The 23,979-nt window shown below is 40.5% G+C and overlaps 1 protein-coding gene across 1 annotated transcript in view; it reads left to right on the forward strand.

Annotated features, from left to right (window-relative positions):
• The first annotated feature begins 846 nt into the window (after window positions 1–846).
• MAP3K15 (mitogen-activated protein kinase kinase kinase 15) overlaps window positions 847–23,979 on the forward strand; it is a 158,319-nt gene continuing 135,186 nt past the window's right edge. Inside the window, 2 exon segments of the mRNA XM_043990710.1 lie at window positions 847–1,679; window positions 22,720–22,859. Coding sequence (XP_043846645.1) covers window positions 1,286–1,679; window positions 22,720–22,859 — 534 coding nt within the window. The 5' untranslated portion in view covers window positions 847–1,285.

The following is a 23,979-nucleotide window of genomic DNA, read 5'->3' on the forward strand; positions in this document are numbered from 1 at the left end:
GTCGTGGTCAAAGTCAGAGAACTACCTAAGAGGGAATACTAAAAGCTGAATGGTCTCTTCGTTAATCACCCGGGGCTTGTTTAAAATTTAAAATGTCTGCAGGAAAAATTTTCAAGTTTATTTCTTAGACTCAAGAAGTTCCTAGCGTGGATGTGCCAACTGCACAACTTCGCTGACAGCCCAAAGTCATTCTGGAAAGAACAGTTGGCAGTAGGGATGGGGGAAAGGTAAGAAAGAGGATGTGGACTGAAACGGAGAGTATTTAGGACTTAAACCAGACAGGAAGCCAGGAAGGCTACGGATGCCGCTTTCCCAGGAGGGTCCGGCTTTTGTGCGCTGCGGGGCAGGCGAGACTTCGAGAAGAGGGCAGAGCTCCTGGTAGCAGCCCTTTATCTGTATCCCGCCCCAAGCCCCAGCCTCTTGCTCTTCCACCTTCAAAGGACACTTTGGGGCCAAAGAGCCGAGCCAGGGGCTCAGTGCTTCCGCCGCCCCTGGTGCTTCTCTCCTCCGGACTCTGCCGGCACCGCCCTCTGCTGACCAACCCGGGAAGGCTTGGCGATTGCCTGCGGGGGTCAGGGTCAGGTCCGTGGGCTGGCTAACAGCTGACAGAGAGGGCAGCAGCAGGCGGCCCACGCCGGAATCCTGCCTGCCCCGGGCCAACTAGGACATTTAAAAATCCGGCGGCGGCGAAGGGAGGCGGGTGGACTGCAAAGAGGACCAACTGACCGATCGCCGGCCCAAGCCCTTGCGGCCAGGGGTGGAGGGTAAAGGCCGGCCCCGCGGGAGGGGAGGGGAGGGGAGAGGAGAGGAGAGCAGAGTACAGCTAGCAGCTCCCAGTCCCGGGTCCCGGTCCTCCGGGGGCAGATTCTCCACCCACTCACGATTTGGCTGCAACCCAGCGAGAGGGAGCCGGGCAGGTGTCGGGCTAGAAGTTTTCCTAGCTGGTTGTTGCTTCAGGGCTTTGCTGCTGGCTCAGTTCTTAGCCAATCCCCCGCCGGGCCGGGTCAGTGCCTTCTCGTCTTGCTCTAGAATTTCTCTTTCTCTCTGCTTCTAAGCCAGGCTCTTGCAATCCTCGCCTAAGGTCCAAGGCCACCTTCCTCCCTCTTTCCCTCCCCGTCCTCCACCAGGAGATACCTTCCTTCTTTCTTCCACCAGGTCTCCACCCAGGGCCACCCTTCTTCCCTTCTTCCTTTCAGTTCCCAGCCTGGGGTTCTGGTGGTCTGCCCTGCCTCTGCCTGGGAGGTACATCTAAGGGCAGTGGGGCAGGGAGGTACAGGGAACCCCTATGGAGAGCAGCGGCGTGGCCAGCGGCGTTCCCCCTGTTGGGGTGCCCTCGGCCGCGACCGAACAACCTCAGCAAAGCCAGCAACAGCCCCAGCAGCCCCACCCCGGAGGAGATGGCACGGAGCTGGCAGGAAACGGGCCTGACGGGGTAGGGGTGGCACCCGAGGGCGGGGAGGGCAGTAGTGGGTGTCAGTCCGGAGGCCGCCAGCGCTCCCTGCGGGCAGTGTATGTGCTGAACGACAGTCCCAAGGGTGGAGTGGGGGGCAGCCCCGAGGCCGGGGCGCTTCAATGTCTCCAGCGAGCTTGTGAGGCAGAGGGGGCCCACCTCGCCACCGTCAACTTCGGGGAGCTGGACTTCGGGGAGACTGCAGTGCTAGACACCTTCTACGATGCAGGTGAGAAACAAGAGGGATAAGCTCTGGAGCCAGGCCCGACAGTAGTGCCCAACAGCTCCTGGCCACTCGCGATCAAAGGATATGGAGCTGGATGGGGATGGGGGAAAGGTCTTCTGGGCCAACCTTCTCATTTTACAGATAAGGAAACTGAGGAAACCTTAGGAGGTGAAATGGCATAGCCCGAGGTCACACAGCTGGTAGGCAGCAAAGGTGGGATTTGAATTAGTTTTCTGACCTCAAATCTATTACTCTTTCCACTACACCACAGTGTGCCCTATGGTCCAACTGCATCATTTTACGGAGGAGGAAACTGAGGTTCAGAGAGGTTGTGACAACAGGTAGGCAGCAGCAGAGTTCAGGAATCTATGTCCTGACACAAAATTCCCTGCTTTACACCAAGATGCTTCTCAATCTTCCCCATACATAACCTGGTTCTCTTACCTGCCTTCCCTACCATAAATGTAGGCTTAGAAGCCAAATACATCATTTTTAAACAAGATCCATGCTTCCTATTGCCTGGACTTTTTAAAAAAAGTGCATAAAGCTTTTATGCTCTTCAGTTACCTAGTGAGAAAAGTCATACTTTTTAGACCAGGAAGAGACCTTAGAGATGATCTGGCCAAATACCCTTGTTTTACAAACGAGGAGTGCTGTTAGCATATAAATGCTAACTATTAGTTATTTCTACTATTAGGGGGAGAAGTAGCATGACTGAGAGACACTACACTATAAAGTGCAGGGAAGACAGTATCTCCTTTTTATAGATGAAGAAATTGCTACCATCAATATTCATTTATTTAATGTTCTTAAATATTAGATATGGAAACAAATCCTCCACTTAGGTGTGCACATAATCAAATGCATAGGGCTCATTTCACTTCTCTCTCAATCTGTCTCTCTGTATTTCCGTGTGCGAGCACTTACACACACACACACACACACACACCCATAACTGGGAGAATGCCTTTTCTGTACCTGGAGAACCACACCATATTAGGACTGAAATGGATCTTGCAGATCCTCTGGTACAATTCTGCCCCCCCCCCTTTTTTTTCCAGATAAAAACCAGAGGCTCATAGAAATTAAGTGCCTTGTTCTAGGTCACACAGAGAATTAGTGAGAGTAGAGAATCTAGGAGGGGACGGGAAGAGAAGGTAATACGCATATCGTGCCTACTATGTGCCAGGAGCAGCGAGGCAGTAGAATGGATAAAGCCCTGAGCCTGGAGTTAGCAAGACCCGAGTTCAGATGTGGCCTCAAACACTTACTAGCTAGGTGACCCTGGGCAAGTCACTTAACTGTGTCTGCTGAAGTTTCCCATCTGTCAAATGAGCTGGAGAAGGGAATGGTATACTGCTCCAGTCTCTTTGCCAAGGAAACCTCAAATGGGGGTCACAGAGAGTCAGACATGACTGGAAAAAGACTCAATGCTGTTCCAGGTACTGTGCTAAGAGATTTACAACTCTTATCTTATTTGATCCTTGAAACAATCTCGCTCTTATTTTATTTATTTATTTGTTTTTTGGTGAGGCAACTGGGGTTAAGTTACTTGCCTACGGTCACACAGCTAGTAAGTGTTAAGTGACTGAGGCAGGATCTGAACTCAGATCCTCCTGACTCCAGGGCTGGTACTCTAACGACTGTGCCAACTAACTGCCCCCAATCTTGCTCTTATTAACCCCATTTTACGATTGAGGAAACTGACTTGCCCAGATGAAAAAGCATCAGTGTCCAAATTTGAACTTGAGTCTTCCTGACTACAGCATTTTAAGTGATGCAAAAGATAAATGCCTAGGACTCCATTTTCAATTCTTAGTTTGATGTTCACTGCATTATATATCATGCTTTCTCTCTACTACAGTATTCCTATCAACTTCTTTCCCAACATAGGCTAAATGGACTGCGTCTTAAGCCCTGAAAATAGTCAGGGGGACTATAATAATTACAATTCTCTGGGAGCTTGCTATGCTTCAGTGTCCCATCTCTCAAAATCCCACCCAACATCACAGGCAGAGATGAAAATGCTCCAAGCCCAGCAGAATGGACTGGATCTATTTTTGGTAGAGACTGCCTTTTTTCACAGAAAAGAGGGCCCAGCCTTCTCAAATGACTTTGATTAGATTCTTAAGTTAAAAACAATGCCCTGACAATACAGTCCCTGACCTAGGAATATCACTTTTTTTTAGCATGAATCTTTGTCCTCTCAGTTGAGGAACCATTCTCCCACCAACCCTAGAATTCTCCAGATTCCTTGAATTCAGTTAGTTTGATCTCAAATTTTTGTTATAAACAAAGACCATAAGATTATTTGTGGGTTATCAGATGGCTGTCTTGGCATTGCAGGCATAGAATCATTGAATGTTTGGGCTGGTAGAGCCCTTAGAGGGCCTACCATCTCCTGGTTTGGGGAATTTTCACTGGCTGACCCTCATACCTGGAATTCTCTCCTCATCTCTGCATCCCAGCCTACCTGGCTTCTTTCAACCCCACCGCCTCTAAAATTCCACCTTCTATAACAACTATAAACAAAGTTTTGTCCATCTCAGCTTAATACTTGGTGCCTTCTCTCTGTGTGTTATCTTCAGTTTATGGTGTGTGTATATAGTTTATTTGTACATAGTTGTTAGCATATTGTCACCCAAGGGACGTCTCCTCCCCCCTCCTCCCCAATTAGATTTGCAAGCTCAATGAGAGCAGTGACTAGAATATTATTTTTGTTTTTGCCATTGGATCCCTAGTATTTAACACAGTACTTAGCACGTAAGTCAGTGCTTAATAAATGCTTGTTGACTGACTTAACTATCTTGTCCAGTCAATCTGCAGGCTTTTATTAATCTCAGACACTGCTAGGTGCTGGGGGATACAAAGACAAAACATGAAACAAACCTTCTTTTCCTGGGAGCTTACATTTTCTCTATTCTCCTTCCTCATTTAACCAAGGAGGAAACGGAATCCTCACAGGGAAAATAATGTATGTCGTTTAGATCACCAAGCGAGTTAGTGACAATATCAGGTCTGTAACTCCTCTCTTAAGTTCAGAGGCAGTGCTTTCTCTGGGTCTGAGAATGCCTCTCTTTCAGCATTCTCTGAAACCTTTGCCTGTTGGTTGTTTCTTCTAAGGAAATTGTTATATGATGGCACTGTTCATCTTTCTGAATACCATCCACGTAAGAATAAGTGTGTGTGTGTGCTTGAGAGATTTTGCTTTGCACATGCAATTAGTCTCCTTTTTCATGGAGTGCTACGAGGCTCTATTTCCTCCATCCTGCTCATTGCATCCTATGAAGGATCTTGGAGAAACCCAAAGGAATCTTTCAGGGCTTTCTGTTTTATTGGTACGAGATATATTGTTATTGTTCAATGGTGATCAATTCTTCATGACTCCATGGATCATAGCACATCAATACTGGCCATGGATTTTTCTTGGCAAAGATACTGGAGTGGTTTGACATTCCCTTCTCCAGTGGATTAAGGCACACAGAGGTTAAGTGACTTGCCCAAGGTCACATAACTAGTAAGTGTCTGAGGTCACATTTGAACTTGGTTCTTCCCTATTCTAGGCCCAGCTCTGTATCCAGTGAGTCACCTTGCTTCCTCATAATATTGGTTACTTTGTCCTTAATCTGATTATCCAAAGCTTTTTGGAATACTGTGGTTTTGGATTGCCAATTTAATAGGGGTTTTCAGGAGATGCAAAATTGACCTCCTCTTATTGACTTTGCATTGTTCTTGTCTAAATCATATTGAAGAACATTTTAAAGTATATAGGTCTGTTTCTTCAACAAAGGAAATAACTTTTAGTTGCCTCTTCTCATCCCTGTGAATTAAAATGTTTTTATTTGTTCCCTTGTCTATATGAATATATTTTTTAAAAAACCCAACAACAATCTGTCACCTAGTTTGAGTTTTAAGGAAGGAAAATAATACTTTTTACAATTTTCATATCTTGGAAGTATCAGTAAGTAGATTACTTTGGGTGCCTCAAACCACATGGTCATGACCAGGTGTCAAGTTAAATTTCCTTATGAGAAATTATCAACCATATTGTTTCTAATAGGTTTTTTAAATCCCTTTTAGGGTCACAAATGATTCTTCACTGGTTCTGGAATGTTTGAGTTGAATTTTATATTTGAGGAAACTCAAATTGATGCTGCAGAAGAGATTTTAGGCCCTACTTAGTGGTTCAAGAAGTTAGGAGGATCAGAAAATTTAGAGCTAGAAGTTCCTTAGAGATCACTTAGTCCAGAGATCTCCCAACTTTTTGAGTTTGAGAACTCTTTTAATGAATCCCTAATTTCATGGATCCCTTCTACAATAACTGCTGTACTATTGGTATGCAATGAGTAGAATCAATATATAGTAACTGGATAGTGTGTTGGACTCGGAGTCAGGAAGGCCTGGGTTCCATCATCACTTCTTGACAATTACTACATGGACGAATCACTTAATCTGTCTGAGTTGGTTTCTTCCTCTGCAAAACTGGAATAAAATACCCTTATAAGTTGTGGGTGGTTTTTTTTTTTTGGTGAGGCTCAAATTAATGTCATTGGTGTAAAATGCTTTGTCAATTTTAGAGTGCTACATAAATGTTAGTTTTGTTAATGGGAAAAATAAAGTTGATGGAAAAAAAAAGACCACTCTGAAGTCAGGGATGCTTTTAAACAAATTTATATTTCATTAGTCACACAACTGCCACATAAAATGAGATAGTAAGACCCATATGTCTGAGACGTTCCTTCCACAGAAAATGTTTGTTCATTCATAGTTCATAACTATGTTTTGTTGAGGTTAAGTACCAAAATATTTCTATAATTCATATATGATAATATACAATGTATAGTTTATTAGGTATATCTATGACTTTATATATATATAGATATATATATAATATATATGAAAAAAATAAAAGACTAAAAGGAGAAATAAGGAACAAATTAATTATTTGGGTCTAGAGAGAAGCATGACAATGATTGTCATTGAAAGAAAAAAGCCAAGGAAAACAAAAGTACAATAAGTACATATGAAATATTTTGGTCAACAAGCGTGTGTGTGTGTGTGTGTGTTCTATTGACTCTAGGATTCTGTGAACATTCATGTATATGTGTTCATATGCATTGGGTTTGTAGTCAGAGACAGGAGTTTAATTTCTAGTTTTGCTTGGGGAAGACACAGCCTCTCTGGGCCTCAGTTTCCTCATTTGTCAAGTGAGAGGGTTAGACAACTTCAGGGGTTTCCAGCCTGTTGTCCATAGAGTTACTGCAAGGGGTCCACAAATCCATTTGCATTCTAAGCATGGTCATTTTGATATTTAACTCCAACAAAATGCAGCAAGAGGGTATGATAAACACTTTCTTCACATGTGTACTACACAAATAGGCTTGAAAGAAGAAAACAGCCAATTTTGAGTATCTAATTTGAGTGCCTAGTGTCTCGGACTATCTGCTGGCCCCTTTATTTAAGGGTTTGAAGTTGGGTAGGTAAAAAAGCCAATGTCAGTTTGGCTTTGTTCTTATTGTTTCAGTCATACCCAACTCTTTGGAATCCCTATTGAGTTTTTCTTGCCAAAGATCTTGGGGTGGTTTGCCATTTCATTCTCCAGCTCATTTGACAGATGAGGAAACTGATGCAAACAGAGATTAATCGACTTGCCCAAGGTCACCCAGCTAATAAGGGTCTGAGGCTGGATTTGAACTCGGGTCTTCCTGACTGTAGATCCATCTCTCTATCCATTGGGGTTTCTAGCTGCCTCTTTGCTCCTTTAGCTCTGGAAAATTATTTAGGGAAGATAAATTGATGTTACTGCAGTGTCAAACATGAATTCTTTGAAATTATCTGGGTGGTTTTTTGGCTTTTTTTGTTTTTTTTACACTTTAATCTCTCCCAATTTTTGGTCTTTGGCTAACCAAGACTATATTTTTAATCTGTTTTTTTTCCTACTTCTTGTTATTGCTTTGTATTAAAGGAACTATGTATGATATATCTTTTTTTAAAAATTGACATCTGGCTTCATTACAAAGTTTCATAATATATTTGGTACCTGGAGGATTTTTGAGGCTCGTTAAAGCTAATAAAAAGCTCATATCCAAAGAGCTGACATGAAGCTGATTCAGTTGAATTCTACAAATCTGTAATGTTGGCAGAGACCTGATCATAAATGATGCAGATTTGACTTTGGAGGTTATCTTAGTATGCTCATTAGCCCCTCCTGGCTCTTGTTTCATTTTTTGTTTGTTTAGGTTGGTAACAATCTCTGTATGGAAAAATTGCGGCCTTTTTATTACCTCACTGAGTTATGAAGAAGACATTTTTAGACCTTAAAGCACTATGTAAATGAGAATTATTCTTCTTAATGTGGACTTCACCATCTGTAGTAATTCATGCTTTTTTGAACTCTACTATGGGTGGATTCCTGCAATGCAGGATCAGGTTGAGACACAAAATAGCTCCAGTGGACACAAAATATAGAAGGTTTCTTTTCTTTTTACATTTTCTTTCTTTCTCGTGTGTGTGTGTGTGTGTGTGTGTGTGTGTGTGTGTGTGTGTTTTTGCAAATGGAGTCTTTGTTAACATTACATCAACTCTCCTTTTGCTAAAATTTGGTTGTCTTTCTGCCTCTGCAGGCTTTGGAGTGTTGACTCTAGCTAGCCTTATATGTGTTTGGATCTTGATTATCTTTGTTTTGTTTTTGTTTTTGTTTGTTTTTAGTGAGGCAATTGGGGTTAAGTGACTTGCCCAGGGTCACACGGATCTTCATTATCTTAGAGAATCTTTCCCTCTGGGTACTCATGCAGACTTTGTGTCTCAAAAACAAGAGTGAGCATGTGTAATAAGTGTGATCCTTTCAACCTCTGATAGGAAGCTATAGGAATAATGGATTTTCTTTTTCCTACACATTCCTTTACTTTTCCAGTTAATGGTAATCTAAGTGAGGGGCCCCAACTTTTGCGTAAGCCTCAAACTGCTCAAGTTAGTTATTAACTGCCTGGATGACAAAACCATTCCTTCCATGTAGCATTGATACTTAGGAATTTGCTGCATGAATTGTTGTCTTGTATACTTATTGAGTTTTGATTTTCTCTGGCTTTCTTTCTGAGCAAAATTTTGCTCTTTATTTTTTTCCTTCATCTAGTCCCTGAAATTAAAAAAAAATTGAAATCAAACTATGCTAACATGGGGAAACCATTGTTATGAATCAGTAAGTCATATAGGGTATTATAGTGATAAGACCAAGATCCCAATATTTACCCACTTGTAAGCTGGTCAGTTTTGCCCTATTTGGGGGTCATAGGTTACTCCCTTTATCCCCTCTCCTCCAACTACCTCTTCTTACAGTACCTTTGGTCTCAAGAAATACTAGATAAGAAATGGTGAATAGGTCTCGACAAATCTACTTATATTATTAGATAAATAGCCTATAGTTTTCTTATGTAGGTCAGTAACATATCCTCCCTTGAGTGAAGGTTGCATGCCTTTCTTAAGAATCATATACTTTATTAAGTACTGTAACAATCTAGGTGGCACTGAGGTGGGGGAAGGGATATATTAACTTTTCAGGTCCCATCCAACTCTAAATATGACATGGATAATAAACCACAAGGAACATATGGTTAACATCAATATACAAGGGAAATGCCTTCCTATGTTCCATTTCCTTCTTTTACCACCTTTTCAGGCCTAGTATATTCTCCTTCCTTTATATTAAATAAGGTTTTGATTTCTGACCCAATGTGTTATTACCCTGACAATATAACAGTGATATAAATATCTCACCTTGGTTTTGTTCTCAAAGACGAAAAAAAATCTATGTTTTGTCCTTACCCAAATGATCTTCCTTGTGTCGAGAGGCTATGATGGCTTTGTTTCTATTGTTTGGGTGACTTGAGTAATTTGTTGCTGGATCATATGTATAATTTTACACAACTGCCTTTTTTCCAATCTTAATAGTATTTTTTTTCAGTTACATGTAAAGATAATTTTAAAAATTCGTTTTTATAATATTCTGAGTTCCAGATTTTTCTTCCTTCTTCCATCCTGTCCGCCTTCCCCAAGACAGCAACCAATCTGATATAGGTTATATATGTACAATCGTGTTCAACATTTCCACATTAGTCATGTTGTGAAAGAAGAATCACAACAAAAGGGAAAAACCTTAAGGGGGGGGGGGAGAAAATAGCATGGTTCAATCTGCTTCAGATTCCATAGTTATTTTCTGGATGTGGAGAACATTTTCCATCATGAGTCCTTTGGAATTGTCTTAAATAATTGTATTGCTGAGAATAGATTGCTTGATCATCACACGATGTTGCTATTACTGTACGTGATGTTCTCCTGGTTCTGCTCACTTCACTCAACATCAGTCCACTTAAGTCTGTCCAGGTTTTTCTGAAATCTGCCTGCTCATAATTTCTTTTTTTTTTCTTTTTCTTTTTTTCTTCTTCTTCTTCTTTTTTTTTTTTTTTTAGTGAGGCAATTGGGGTTAAGTGACTTGCCCAGGGTCACACAGCTAGTAAGTATAAGTGTCTGAGGTCTGATTTGAACTCAGGTACTCCTGATTCCAGGGCCGGTGCTCTATCCACTGCGCCACCTAGCTGCCCCCTTGCTCATAATTTCTTACAGCACAATAAGATTCGATTCCATTCCATTCATTTACCACAACTTGTTCAGTACGTGGCTTCATTTTAAGGGTCAAGAGACCTGGAAGGAGTTATGCTCATGAGTCTTGTGATTGAAGCATTAGTCTTTACTAATAGCTCCTACATCTGACTATATGTCACTAGAGTCACTCTCCTTAACTTCAGAGAGGTTCCTTCTCTTGGGGACATAACTCTACATAGTCACTGGTTTGACCCAAGATGGCATTTTTCAATGGTGGCAATACTGTAAGTAGTGGTTAAGATGTAGCTGAACTAGCACTACTGGTATTGTAATCTCGATGTAAATCAAGACCCTTTTCAATCTGGGTGTGGTGGCTCATGTCTGTACATCCTTGCTACTGGTGGAACCTGAGACTAAGGGATCACTTGAGTTTGAGAGTTTTGAACTCCAGTAAGTCTAATGGTGATTGGGTGACTTTGTTAAATATAGTACTAGGGGCTGAGAGGGCCACTCTAGAGGTGAAACAGCCCAAGTTAAAGGTAAAAATATCAGGTTAAAACTGCTGAACAGATCAGCATTGGAATCAGCCTGGGAGAGGGGCTGCTGTACTTAGTTTCTCTAATTTCTGTCCTTTCTCCCCCCTGCCGCCAAAGGGACAATTTTGAGAAACATTTTTCGAATTTAATTTTTAAATAAACAAGCTTCCCTCTTTCCCCCACTATCTGTCACTAACATATTGGGGGAAATTTTTTTTTTTAATCCTTGTATCAGGGGGCAGCTAGGTGGTGCAGTGGATAGAGCACTGGCCCTGGACTCAGGAGTACCTGAGTTCAAATCTGGCCTCAGACACTTAACACTCACTAGCTGTGTGACCTTGGGCAAGTCACTTAACCCCAATTGCCCCACCAAGAAAAAAAAATTTAAAAAAAATCCTTGTATCAGATATGCAAGGGGCAGTTAGATAGCAAGGTGGATGGAACACTGGGCCTGGAGTCAAGAAGACCTGAGTTCAGATCTCCCTCAGATACTTCTAGGTGTGCAACCCTGGGCAAGTCACTTAACCCTGTTTGCCTCAGTTTCCTCAACTGTAAAATGAGCTGGAGAAGTAAAGGGCAAACCACTCCAGTACCTCTGCCAAGAAAACCCCAAATGGGGTCATGAAGAGTCAGGTGTGAGGGGAATGTGGGGGATGGGTCAATTGATCCCAAAGAATTACAAGACTCAGTAACTCAGTTTCCCAAATTTTATCGAAATACTGTGAGTGACTACGGGGAGACCACCAGGGAGATGTTTCCAATAGGAAGAGGAAGATGGTTATATTTATAGTGAGGAAAAAGTAGGTTATCTCCTAATTATCTTAATCTCCTCCTTAAGGAGGTACAGGGGAGGGGTTATCCTAATTTGGAGTTTCTGGGGGCTTAAGCCAACCCTGGAGGTGGATATCCTTTTCCTTGGAGGTGTGTTTTGGGGGTTTACATGTCATAAGATGAATCTAAGGACACATTTGGTCTTTTCTGTGCATGTTCATAAAGACATTCTTAGACTTGTCAGAGCCAGAGGGTCTCTCTGTGTTTGGTGTCTCTTTACTTTAAGGTCTGGTCTCTAGGTGTCCTGTCATCTAGGAATATTAATGGCTATTAATGGTCAATAGTCCCTAGTTATTGTCTCTGTTGATGGTGTTGGTTGATAAGGACTCGAACCCTCTTGGTTACAGTACTGTTGATAAGAACACAAACCTTAGTTTCTCTGTTAGCCCTTTTTGGTACTATTGATAGGTTATCTGTTAACCCTTTTAGCCTCCTACATTCAAGGGTGTGACTGAAAAATTGACTGAATAATAACATGCAGAGACATGCAAAACAAATTCGTATCCCCAAATCTGTCACATTTTGCATCTTGTATCTGTTAGGAAATAGGTAGCATACTTTTATCATGGTCTTCCAGACACATGGTTGATTATTGCCTTGACATGAGTTCTTAAGTCTTTTGGAGGTTTGGTTTGGTTTGGTTTAAACATTGTTATCGTCTGCTCACTTCACTCTGAATCAGTTCATATAAATTGTCCCGGGCTGTCTGAAACTATCCCTGTTGTCATTTTTCAGAAAATATTGTCATCAGAGCTATGTCACAATAATATCTTGTTCAAGATGTGAAAGCATTCCTTTTGTCTTAGCAGAGTATTCCTTCTTCCTTCCCTTCCTTGTATTCCTACTTGACTCAATTTCAGGGAAAGGATGGTATAGCTCCTTAGCTCTCAGGGAGGCATGCTCTTTGGTTTTGGAGTAACATTATGCCAAGACTTGATAGAATAATAGCTGGCAATTATATAGGGCTCTAAGGTTCTCAAAGTGCCTTACATACATTATTTCATTTGGTCTTCACAATAACCCTATAAAGGTCAGTGTTATAGGGATTATTATTATACTTAGTTTACAGATGAAAGAAGCTTGTTGTAGTGTTGAGCTGGACTTCAGGGACAGTCCTGCCCCTCTGACATGGATGGACTATGTGACCCTGGGCAACCCATTTAACATCCTAATGCCCCGAGCAACTTTCTAGGACTTTGAGTTTCAGAACAGGTGCAAATCTGCATGGGTGGACATTTCTTCACTTGAAATTCCCATAACAATGAAATCACCGTTCCTGTCTTCACCCTCTCCCTAGAAGGAATTGCAGATGAGACTATTAAAATAAGGGAAATTATTAAGATAGGGGTTAGATGACTGACTCATGATTATGGCACTAAGGATGAATGAACAAAAAAACATTTAATGCTTGCTATGCCAATTCAAAAGCAAAGATGGTCCCTGCCTTCAGAGAACTTATAATAGGAGAAGAACTTTTGGGGATGGTTACTGGGAGGGGCACTTGGATCTGGAAAATTACAGTGATTATGAATAGGGGAATAAAGCAGTAGGGGAGTAGATGGACATACCCTCCTGAGAGTTGTAAGGAAGGTAGGTGGTTCAGTGGATAGATCTCCCAGCCTGGAGTCAGGAAGACTTTAATTAAAATCAGGCCTCACTTGGTAACCTTGTAATTCTGGGCAAGTCACTTTACTCTGTTTGACTCAGTTTTCTTATCTATAAAATGAACTGGAGAAGGAAATGGCAAACTACTCCAGTATCTCTGCCAACTGTGCCTTATCTCCTCCTCCTCCTTCTTCTTTTTTTTTTTGGGGGGGGGGGCGGCGGGGCAATGAGGGTTAAATGACTTGCCAGGGTCACAGAGCTAGTAAGTGTCAAGTGTCTGAGGCTGGATTTGAACTCAGGTCCTCCTGAATCCAGGGTCGGTGCTCTATCCACTGCGCCACCTAGCTGCCCCTCTTCCCTACTTCTTAACGTACTGACTGGATGCTATCTATGGTGTCAAGGACTGTTAGCTGCTTGGAACTCAGGATTGGAGGCTGATCATACTTTAGGGGCTCTCAGACAGTGCTCTTTCTCTGAAATCCTAGTATCCATTTTTTGTGGGCACATTGTTGTGAAAAGAAATGGTCTCCAATTTTTCCTCTCCTAAATAAGTTCTTTTCATCTCCTCCCATCTGATATCAGGTCAACAGGGCAAGAATATTGTTAAATGTCATTTTACACCTGTTCCTCAGATTTGTAAGGAGGTAAAAATCTAATAGGAATTAGTCAGGGTTAGTCAGTCAACTGTCAAACTGACCCTAATTCCTGTTAAATTTTCACCTCCTTACAATCTGAGGAACAGGTGTAAAATGACATTTAACAATATTCTTGCCTGTTGACCTGATATCAGATGGGAGGAGATGAAAAGAACTTATTTAGGAGAGGAAAAATTGGAGACCATTTCTTTTTACATCAGTCCCTTGTAGACACAGAAGTCATGGGTTTGGTGCTGCAGCTCCAGGTTTGAATCCTGACTACTCCTTACTACTTATTCCATGAAGCAATTTAAGAGTCAAGTCCCATAACTTTAATAGGTCTTTGTTTTGTTATTCTTGTTTAGTTGTGTCCAACTCTTTATAACTCGGTAGGCCATATTGTCCATGGGGTTTTCTTAGCAAAGATGCTGGCATGCTTTGCCATTACCCTCTCCAGAGGATTAAGGCAAAGAGGGTTAAGTGACTTACCCAGGGTCATACAGCTGATAAGTATATGAGGGCAGATTTGAATTCAGAATACTGTGTATGGAGTCAGGAAGACCTATCTCCTAAGCCACCTACCTCCTTGGTCTCTGTTTTCTCATCTATAGAATTAGGAAGTTGGGCTAAATGATCTCTAAGGCATAATCTAGTTCTAGATCTCAAACTAAAAGGCATTTTAAAAAAATAATAATCTTATGAGTTGCTTTTGTTTTTATTTCCCCAGTTGGCTTTAGCTGGTTTAGACACTTGGGAATCCAGCTATTAAAATTGTATGGCAGGGGCAGCTAGGTGGTGCAGTGGATAAAGCACTGGCCCTGGATTCAGGAGGACCTGAGTTCAAATGCAACCTCAGACACTTGGCACTTACTAGCTGTGTGACCCTGGGCAAGTCACTTAACCCCAATTGCCTCACTAAAAAAACAAAACAAAACCAAACCATAGTGTCACGGTTGCCTATAATTTGTGTCCTTTGAATACCAGTACATGGTAACAACAGCTAACATTCATATAACACTAAGTATATTACCTTAGTTGAGTTTCACAGCAACCCAGTTTTGCAGATGAGGAAACCAAGTCTCAAAGAGGGTGAAGTGCTTTCTCAATGTCACCTAGTAGAATGTGAACGTGCATTCTCTGACTCCAGATCTGGGATGGTTTTTCAGTACCCTGCACTGCTTCCCATTAGGTCAATGCAAACACATATATTACAGGTTGGAGAATGAGGCCTTGGCCCCTAGATGACCTTGAATATATTTAAAAACCAGTGTGAGCCAGTACAGTCCCAGAATATGGTCAATTATTCTCTACCATATAGTTGCCTCAGTTGCCTAATTGCTTTAGAAACTTGAGAATCATTTGACAAATGGAAAGAGGAAAAAGTACATGCATAATTTTATGCGCGTTTAAATGAAAATAACATTTATAGTCTATGGTAATATTTTACCTCTGGGGTAAAATAATATGGTGCCCCTCTTTCATCACCATTTTTGTAAGCTAGAATGGATAGAGACAGTGCTAGTTGTAAAAGAGTTCTTTTGTTAATGGGTAACTTGCTTTTTTTTTTTCTTTTTAAAAATATCCTTCCTCCTCAGCTCTTCAGGAAGCCACCCTTTTCAACAAAGGAAAAAAGGAAGGAGAAGGGGTGGGGTTGGGGGACCTATCCAACTTACCTCTGGCTCTAATAGTATATGCAGTGTTCCACACTGAGTGTCCCTCTAAAGGTACTTATTTTGAACCTTAGCCTTTCCCAGTCAGATTCTTATGAAGTTTAAAAAGTCAAGTTGTTGGCAGTGACCAACCACCACTCCAGAGCACTGATGATGAGAAAGTTTACCCACCTTTTGACAGAGAGGTGATGATGGATCCTGAGTGCAGATTGGCATTTGTGTGGCATTTTGTCAATACTTGATTGACTAAACCTAATTCCTGTTGAGTTTTCACCTTCTTACACTCTGAAGAGCAGGTGTAAAACGATATTTCACCACATTCTTGCTTAAAAAAAACAAACAAACAAACAAACGTTTTTTGGTGATGGCTAATGAGAAATTTGTTTTGCTTGAGTGTACATATCTATTAAAAGAGTTGTGTTTTCTTGTTTCTCCACCCCTTTGCTCAAGGAGGGAAGGAGAGGAAACATTTTTTGCAAACTGAAAAAAGGTAATTAAAATAAAATGTCAGGTTGTTGAGAGCTTCTCGACAGGTGGAGCCAGTGAAGGAAGGGCTCTTTCTCAAAAGCTTTTCTGTTGGTGGTGGTGGTTGGTTGGTGGAGTGGTGGGGGTGGTGGTAGTGGTTGTTTGCTGTTGTTGTTGAGTCATGTCCCACTCTGTGACCCTATGGACCATAGCATGCTAGGCCCTTCTATGCTCCATTATCTTTCAAGATCTGTCCAAGCTCAAGTTCATTGATTAGGTGACACTATCCATCTCATTTTCTTCTGTCCCCTTCTCTTTTTGCCTTCGCTCTTTCCCAACTGTCTACATGTAATGTGACCAGCTTTTCTTCCTTTTGTTAATGGAAGACCCACAACACTGAAATGTAGAATCATAAATGGGTTTTCTTTTGATGGTTATCAAGAATTTCTGTATCCCAGATACTCTTATCTCTTTCTGTCTAGTTTCCTAATTGCTTAAAGACTATCCTGATTTTTTTTTTAAAGCCTTTGATAAATTTACCTTCAGGTGACTCCACCAGCAGTGTGTTATGATGACTTTATCAAAAGGAATTCAATAGGGGCAGCTAGGTGGTGCAGTGGATAGAGCACCGGCCCTGGAGTCAGGAATACCTGAGTTCAAATCCGGCCTCAGACACTTGACACTTACTAGCTGTGTGACCCTGGGCAAGTCATTTAACCCCAATTGCCTCACTAAAAAAAAATAATAAATGAATAAAAAAATGTAATAAACATAAAAAAATTTTTTTTAAAAAAAAAAAGGAAGTCAATAAGGAAATATGCTTTACATGGGCAAATTAGTTGTTTTACTCTAATTGGGCTCCTAAGAAAGGATCTTGAACCTTATCTAGTCATATGATATTTTATTTAGCTCAAAGTTTTATACTAAATCATTGGAGTCAAATTGAGAACCAGAGGGATCTTAATTATCTAGTTTTCTTCTTTGCAAATGAAGAAACTGAGCTTTGGGGGAAGATCAGTGCCTTGCCCAAGATTTTAACAAAAGTTGTTGGTTCCAAATCCCTTGTTTTTGCCTCTTGGGAGCTCCCCAGAGAAGCTGGCAATGTGTTCTTGCTACCAACAGCCAAAGCTAAATTTGGTCTTTTCTTTTGAGGAAAGGAGGACACACTTTAGCCAGTGGGGAACTTTAAAATAAGTTTAATTTTAAATTGTAATGTTAAATCATTGTCCCACCACCTCACATGAAAGATCTTAAAACAATAGCAGGAAGTGCCCCGAATATTTTCATCTCTGATGGGCTGCAATCCAGTATCAGGCTTTCAATCACATTCCTCAAAGCTCTTATTCCTTTACATGTAGCTTTAGTTGGGCAGTTGAAACAAGCCAGGGAGAGGATCTGAAAGAATATTGGCTCTTGGTGTCAGAGGAGCTGGGATTAAACTCTATCTCTGACACTTATTTCCTCTGGGACCTTAGGCAAGCCTTTTCATCTGTAAATGAAGGGACTGGATAGATGACCTCAAAGTTCCCTACTGACTCTGAATCTCTCACACCCTTTCACAGTGAAAGGTCATAGCTCAGAAATCTGAAAGAGGCAAATTGAGTAATAATGATTATGATGATAAATAGTGTTACTGATTTATTATTATTATTCCTTGGTTTTCCGTTTTCAGCACATACTATGTGGCAGGCACTCTGCCCAGTGCTTTAGAATTATTATCCAATTTAGGGGCAGTTAGATGGCACAGTGGATAGAGCACCGGCCCTGGAGTCAGGAGTACCTGAGTTCAAATCTGGCCTCAGACACTTAACACTTACTAGCTGTGTGACCCTGGGCAAGTCACTTAACCCCAATTGCCTCACCAAAAAATAAAAAAGAATCATTATCCAATTTGAAAGAAGTAGCTCTTTTTGTTACATTAAATTTGAATCTTCTCTTGGCCTCAGAATACTAGCAATAGCACAATTTTCATAGTGTTTTTCAAAGTCTATAGCTCCTAATGACCATAGGAAGTAAGTAGCTGTTCCTTTTTAAAAGATTAGGAAACCAGGGGGCAGCTAGGTGGTGTAGTGGATAAAGCACTGGCCCTGGATTCAGGAAGACCTGAGTTCAAATCCAGCCTCAGACACTTGACACTTACTAGCTGTGTGACCCTGGGCAAGTCACTTAACCCTCAATGCCCCACCAAGAAAAAAAAAAAAGAAAAAGAAAAGATTAGGAAACTGAGACAGGGGATCATAGAATCATATTTCCTTCTACAGCTCATTTTACAGATGAGGAAACTGAGGCAAATATGGTTAAGTCAGTTGCCTAGGGTCATGAAGCTAATGAGCACCTAAGGCTAGGGTTGAACTCCAGAAGATGAGAGATGAGTCTTCCTGATTCTAGGTCTGACAATTAGAGTAAAACACTGCCCCTCAAGCAATGATTCCCTAAGGCAAACTATTCATCACAGGTGTCCAATATCATGCCATTCTTGTACTGTGATCTCCCATAAATATTCCACAGACAGCCATCTGATGGGCTAGAGGCCTTCTCTTAGGTCTTTTTACATTTTAGGGTACCAGTTCCACTCTCCATCTGTCCATGCAAATTATATGTCTCATTGGTAATGGTTGAACCAAAAAGGACTATTTATGATGCCTGAGTGATGGGGGTACTGAGGAAATGTATCTTAATTTTGGTGACCTCTCTGGTAAAATGCTTGCACCAGGATATTTGCAGTGATTTAGGGAAATCATTTGCCCAAGGTCACATAACTAGTGGAGATCAGAACTCAGGTCTTCTGACCCCCAAATCCTTTGGTTTGTTTGTTTTTTGTTATTGTTGATTTTGTTTTGTTGTTTAAGTGAGGCAATTGGGGTTAAGTGACACAACTCTGGAGAGGACCTAATAGAGACCAGGGCTCCTTGAACCATGTGACCTTGCTAACCTGAGGGGGAGGAGGAGATCTGAGACCTTTGTCCTACAAACAGGTCAGGGGAGTATGACTGACTGTTATATCCACATTGAGAGGAGACAATTACCCATTTCTCACAATTATACATGTATAACCTATATCTGATTGCTTATTGTCTCAGGTAGGGAAGGAGGGATAGAATTTGGAACTCAAAACTTTAAATAAAAATGTTTATTATTTTTGAAATAATGATGATAATAAAATAGAGCTTACTATGTGCCAGGCACTGTGCTATTTTGGGGAAATATTTACATTTTGCATATCATCACTGATTTAAAGCTAAAATTAACTTTAGAAGTCATCCAGACTGAAGATTCTTTACTGTTTTTGTGTTATTTGTCCTTGAAATCTGGTGAAACCTAAGGACCCTTTTTGGGGGAAAAAGGTTTTGAAATGTGTAGAATAAGGTGAAAAGGAAATAAAAATCTCCCTTCTTTCTCCCTCTTTCCCTCCCTCCCTTCTCCTCCTCCTCTTGTCACCCTATTTTATTTGTAATTTCTTTCTTTCCTTTTTTTTTTTTTTTAGGGCAATGAGGGTTAAGTGACTTGCCCAGGGTCACACAGCTAGTAAGTGTTAAGTGTCTGAGGCCGGATTTGAACTCTGGTACTCCTGAATCCAGGGCTGGTGTTTTATCCACTGTGCCACCTAGCTGCCCCTTATTTGTAATTTCTAATAGCTTTGAGGCACCACTGATGCAGTATAACACCTGATGGTTATATTAGCATCAGTCAATCAAAAAAGAATGATGGGATCACTCTGTGGCTAGAACAGTGCTCAGCTTGTGGTGAGGATACAGAGAAATCCAAAAACTGGGCCTTGCCCTGAAAGAGCTCATTAATGAATATATTTTTATTATCTCCAGTGGAGTTTATTGAATCAAACTCAAAGCACTTGTTCTCTTACTCTCAAAATAAATTCTTTAAAAGTGCTGGGGGGACAGCTAGGTGGCACAGTGGATAGAGCACTGGATTCAGGAGGACCTGAGTTCAAATTCAGCCGCAGATATTTGACACTAGTTGTGTGACCCTGGGCAAGTCACTTAACCTTCATTGCCCCTCAAAAAAAATTTTTTTTAAATGGGGGCAGCTAGGTGGTGTAGTGGATAAAGCACCGACCCTGGATTCAGGAGGATCTGAGTTCAAATCCAACCTCAGACACTTGATACTCACTAGCTGTGTGATCCTGGGCAAGTCACTTAACCCCTCATTGCCCCGCAAAAAACCAAAACAAAACACCACCAACCAAATAATTTTTTTAAAAAATCAATTTGGGTTTTTTTGAACTAGGAAAGATTATAGCTGTTTAGATGACCTCTATATTTCTCTGCTCTAGATTTCATCTCTCCATGTTTATCATCCAGTTAAAATAGGATTGAAAGGATCAGTAGCAAAGAATGTTGATTTCATTTTAATTGCTATTAATTTTATCATACAAAAATCCTGCCTCCATGAAAACAGTTATCACCCAAATTCTAGAAAATCTGGTCCTTATCAAGGAACCCAGAATGTCATGAATAGCTTTCAAGAGTTCTTTAAACAATCCCAGTATTTGTGAATTTGACCCTTCTGTTTCATAGGATTAATTTAGTCTTATCTAAAATCCTGTTTTAATTGGAAATATGTTAATATACCCTGAGGGTGAGTATGTACTAACAGAAAAGAAGCCAGGGGGTAGCCCTGATTCCTAGAGAACTGTACATTTTGATTAGGTCTTAAAGGCCTACTTCGATAACTTGAATTCTTTTGTAGAGATGTAAACATTGCCTTTTATTTTTTTTAAAGGCAGGATTTTGAACATGCATTCCAACTGGTTTAAAATTTATTGCAGGTAGTATTTAATTGAATTCCAAAAAACAGAAGACAGTTTTTCATTCTCACTTCTAAGGAAACATTAAAAATCAATTAGTGTCTGAGTACCTGCTTCATGTTTAGAAACACTCTAAAAAGGGAGTTAAACCAGGAAGACCTGAGACCAATTCCAGCCTTAGAGACTTAGTAGTTAGATATCCCTGGGTAAATCATTTCTCAGTTTGACCACTTGTAAAATGGGGATGGTAATAGAACCTACCCTCTTAGAATTGTCATGAGGGTCAAATGAGATAAACATTGTAAAGCTCTTTGCAAACCATAAAGCATTATAAAACAGCTTTGAATAATAACATTAAGCTATTGTTTTACTATTATTTCTCTACCCTAATTAACGTTGAGATTTGAACTAAATCATTCCTTAGCTCTACATGATCATGGCTCACAGCAGAAGTACAAATTGCAGTTCTCTACTGTTTGTAATCGGTGAGAAACTGAGAAAGTGAATAGTAGAATGTCAGATTCCAGGCGGTACAGTAGATGGAGCACTGGGCTTGGAATCAGGATGATTCATCTTCATGAGTTCAAATCTGGCCTCAGACACTTACTAGCTCTGTGACTCTGGACAAGTCATTTAACCATGTTTGCCTCAGTTCTTCTTTTGTAAAATGAGCTGGAGATGGAAAAGGCAAATCACTCCACTATCTTTGTAAAGAGAACCCCAAGTAGAATCGGACACAACTGAATAACAACAAGGCAGGTGTCCGCAGTGCCTGGTACAGAGCTTGGCTTTTTTTTTTTTAACATATATGGTATTTTATTTTTTCTGTTACATGTAAAGATAGTTCTCAACTTTTGTCTATACAAGCTTTACAATTTCAGATTTTTCTCCCTCCCTCCCCTCCCTCCCCCCCTCCCCTAGACAGCAGGCAATCTGATATAGGTTATATCTATATGTCTATATATCTATAGACACATATATATATACATAATATATACATATATATACACATAATAACATTAATCCTATTTCTGCATTAGTCCTGTTATAAAAGAAAAAATCAGAGCAATGATGAAAAACCTCAAAATAGGAAAAAAAAAAAACAGCACCAAAAACAAAAGAAATAGTATGGTTCATTCAGCATCTATACTCCACAGTTTTTTTTTTTTTTCTCTTGGATTTGGAGATCCTCTTCTATCATGAGTTCCCTGGAACTCTTCTGTACCATTGCATTGGTGAGAAGAATATAGTCCATCACAGTAGGTCAACACTCAATGTTGATGATACTGTGTACAATGTTCTTCTGGTTCTGCTCATCTCTCTCATCAGCTCATGTAAGACCCTCCAGGTTTCTCTGAACTCCTCCTGCTCATCATTTCTTACAGCACAATAGTATTCCATTGTATTCATATACCACAACTTGTCCAGCCATTCCCCAATTAATGGGCACCCCCTCAACTTCCAATTCCTTGCTACCACGTAAAGAGCAGCTCTAAATATTTTTGTACATGTGGGTCCCTTTCCCTTTCCCATGATTTCTTTGGGAAAAAGACCTAAAAGTGGTATTGCTGGGTCAAAGGGTATGCACAGCTTTATCGCCCTTTGGGCATAATTCCAAATTGCTCTCCAGAATGGTTGGATCAGTTCACAGTTCCACCAATAATGAATTAGTGTTCCAATTTTCCCACAGCTTATCCAACATTTATTATTTTCCTTTTTTGTCATTTTAGCCAGTCTGATAGGTGTCAGGTGGTACCTCAGAGTTGTTTTAATTTGCATCTCTCTAATCATTAGAGATTTAGAGCATTTTTTCATATGGGAATAGATAGCTTTGCAGAGCTTGGCTCTTAATAAATGTTTATTGATTTATTTGAATTGTAGCAGTGAGCTCTATGACCTTTCCTATGCTCTTCCCTTCCTTATTCCCAATTATTCCAGATGTTGCTGTGGTAGATATGAGTGATATTTCCAGACAGCCATCCCTCTTCTATCACCTTGGAGTACGGGAAAGCTTTGACATGGCCAATAACGTCATACTGTACCATGATATTGATGCAGATACTGCTCTCTCACTTAAGGTAAAGTATGCTTTCCAGATCCTTCTATATTACGTGTTTAGGTGAATAAAATTCTGCTAAAGACTATGATGAATCCAGTTGTAGTTGAGGAAGAAGACTGTGGAATAATATCCATGTAAATTTAGTCCCACAGTAACAAAGGTTTGGCCTAACAAAGAATTTGCTTTCATGGTGAGGATCTCTGAAGGTGTTGCCAATGAATAGACTTGTTTCAGTGAAGTTCAAACCACTTGAATTTGAGTGAACTTCTGGAAAATCACTTGTGATTTCTTAACTCTTGAGGAACTATATAAAGGGAAGTGGCCTCCTAGCTGTACCACACTCCACCTCTCAGCTCCTGGCTTTTTCCTCTGGCTGTTCCCCTTACCTACAATGCTCTCTCTTGTCTCTCACCTTTGACCTTCCTGGCTTCCCTTAAGTCCCAACTAAAATCCCACCTTCTATAGGAAGCCTTCCCCAGCCCCTTTTAATTCTAGTATATTCCTGTTTATCCTGTATATAGCTTGTGCCGTATACATTTATTTACACGTTGTATTTCCCACTAGATTGTAAGCTCCTTGAGGGAAGTGTGTACAAATGTAACTTATGGAGTTTGAGGCAACATCTTCCACTCATTTATGTTGCCCTTACTAAGATGGATAATTTACAGCTGGAGCCTCACCCACTTGAAATTTCACCATTCCTTTGATGTGTGATTTCATTCTCATCTCCAGATACAAATTAGACAATTGGATAATTTTTACAAGCAATTGTAAAAAAAAAAAATAGGGAAAATGTTAGCTTCTGCCATTTCCCCAACCATTGTTCAATACCCATATTTAGAAAAAAATATTTTAAAATATAAAATGTTCTTAGTATATTTTACATACTAATTAACCCAGGATAGTTGTAAGCTTTCAGAATGTTCTTACTTTAAAATTTTAATGTTTATGTTGATGTGTTCCAGGTCCAAACTATATTAATATGCTATTAACGTTTCAGCAATTAGGTAATCCATATGATTGTACCCAAAGAAACCAATTAATTGCTATAATTCCAATTCTACATTTGTTTTCAAGAAGGTTGAAGCATATTCAAATTAGTTCAAATGGCATCAGTATATAGACAGATTTGGATTTCA

The sequence above is a fragment of the Dromiciops gliroides genome, chromosome 3 (genome assembly GCF_019393635.1).
Source record: "Dromiciops gliroides isolate mDroGli1 chromosome 3, mDroGli1.pri, whole genome shotgun sequence".
Taxonomy (NCBI): Eukaryota; Metazoa; Chordata; class Mammalia; order Microbiotheria; family Microbiotheriidae; genus Dromiciops; species Dromiciops gliroides.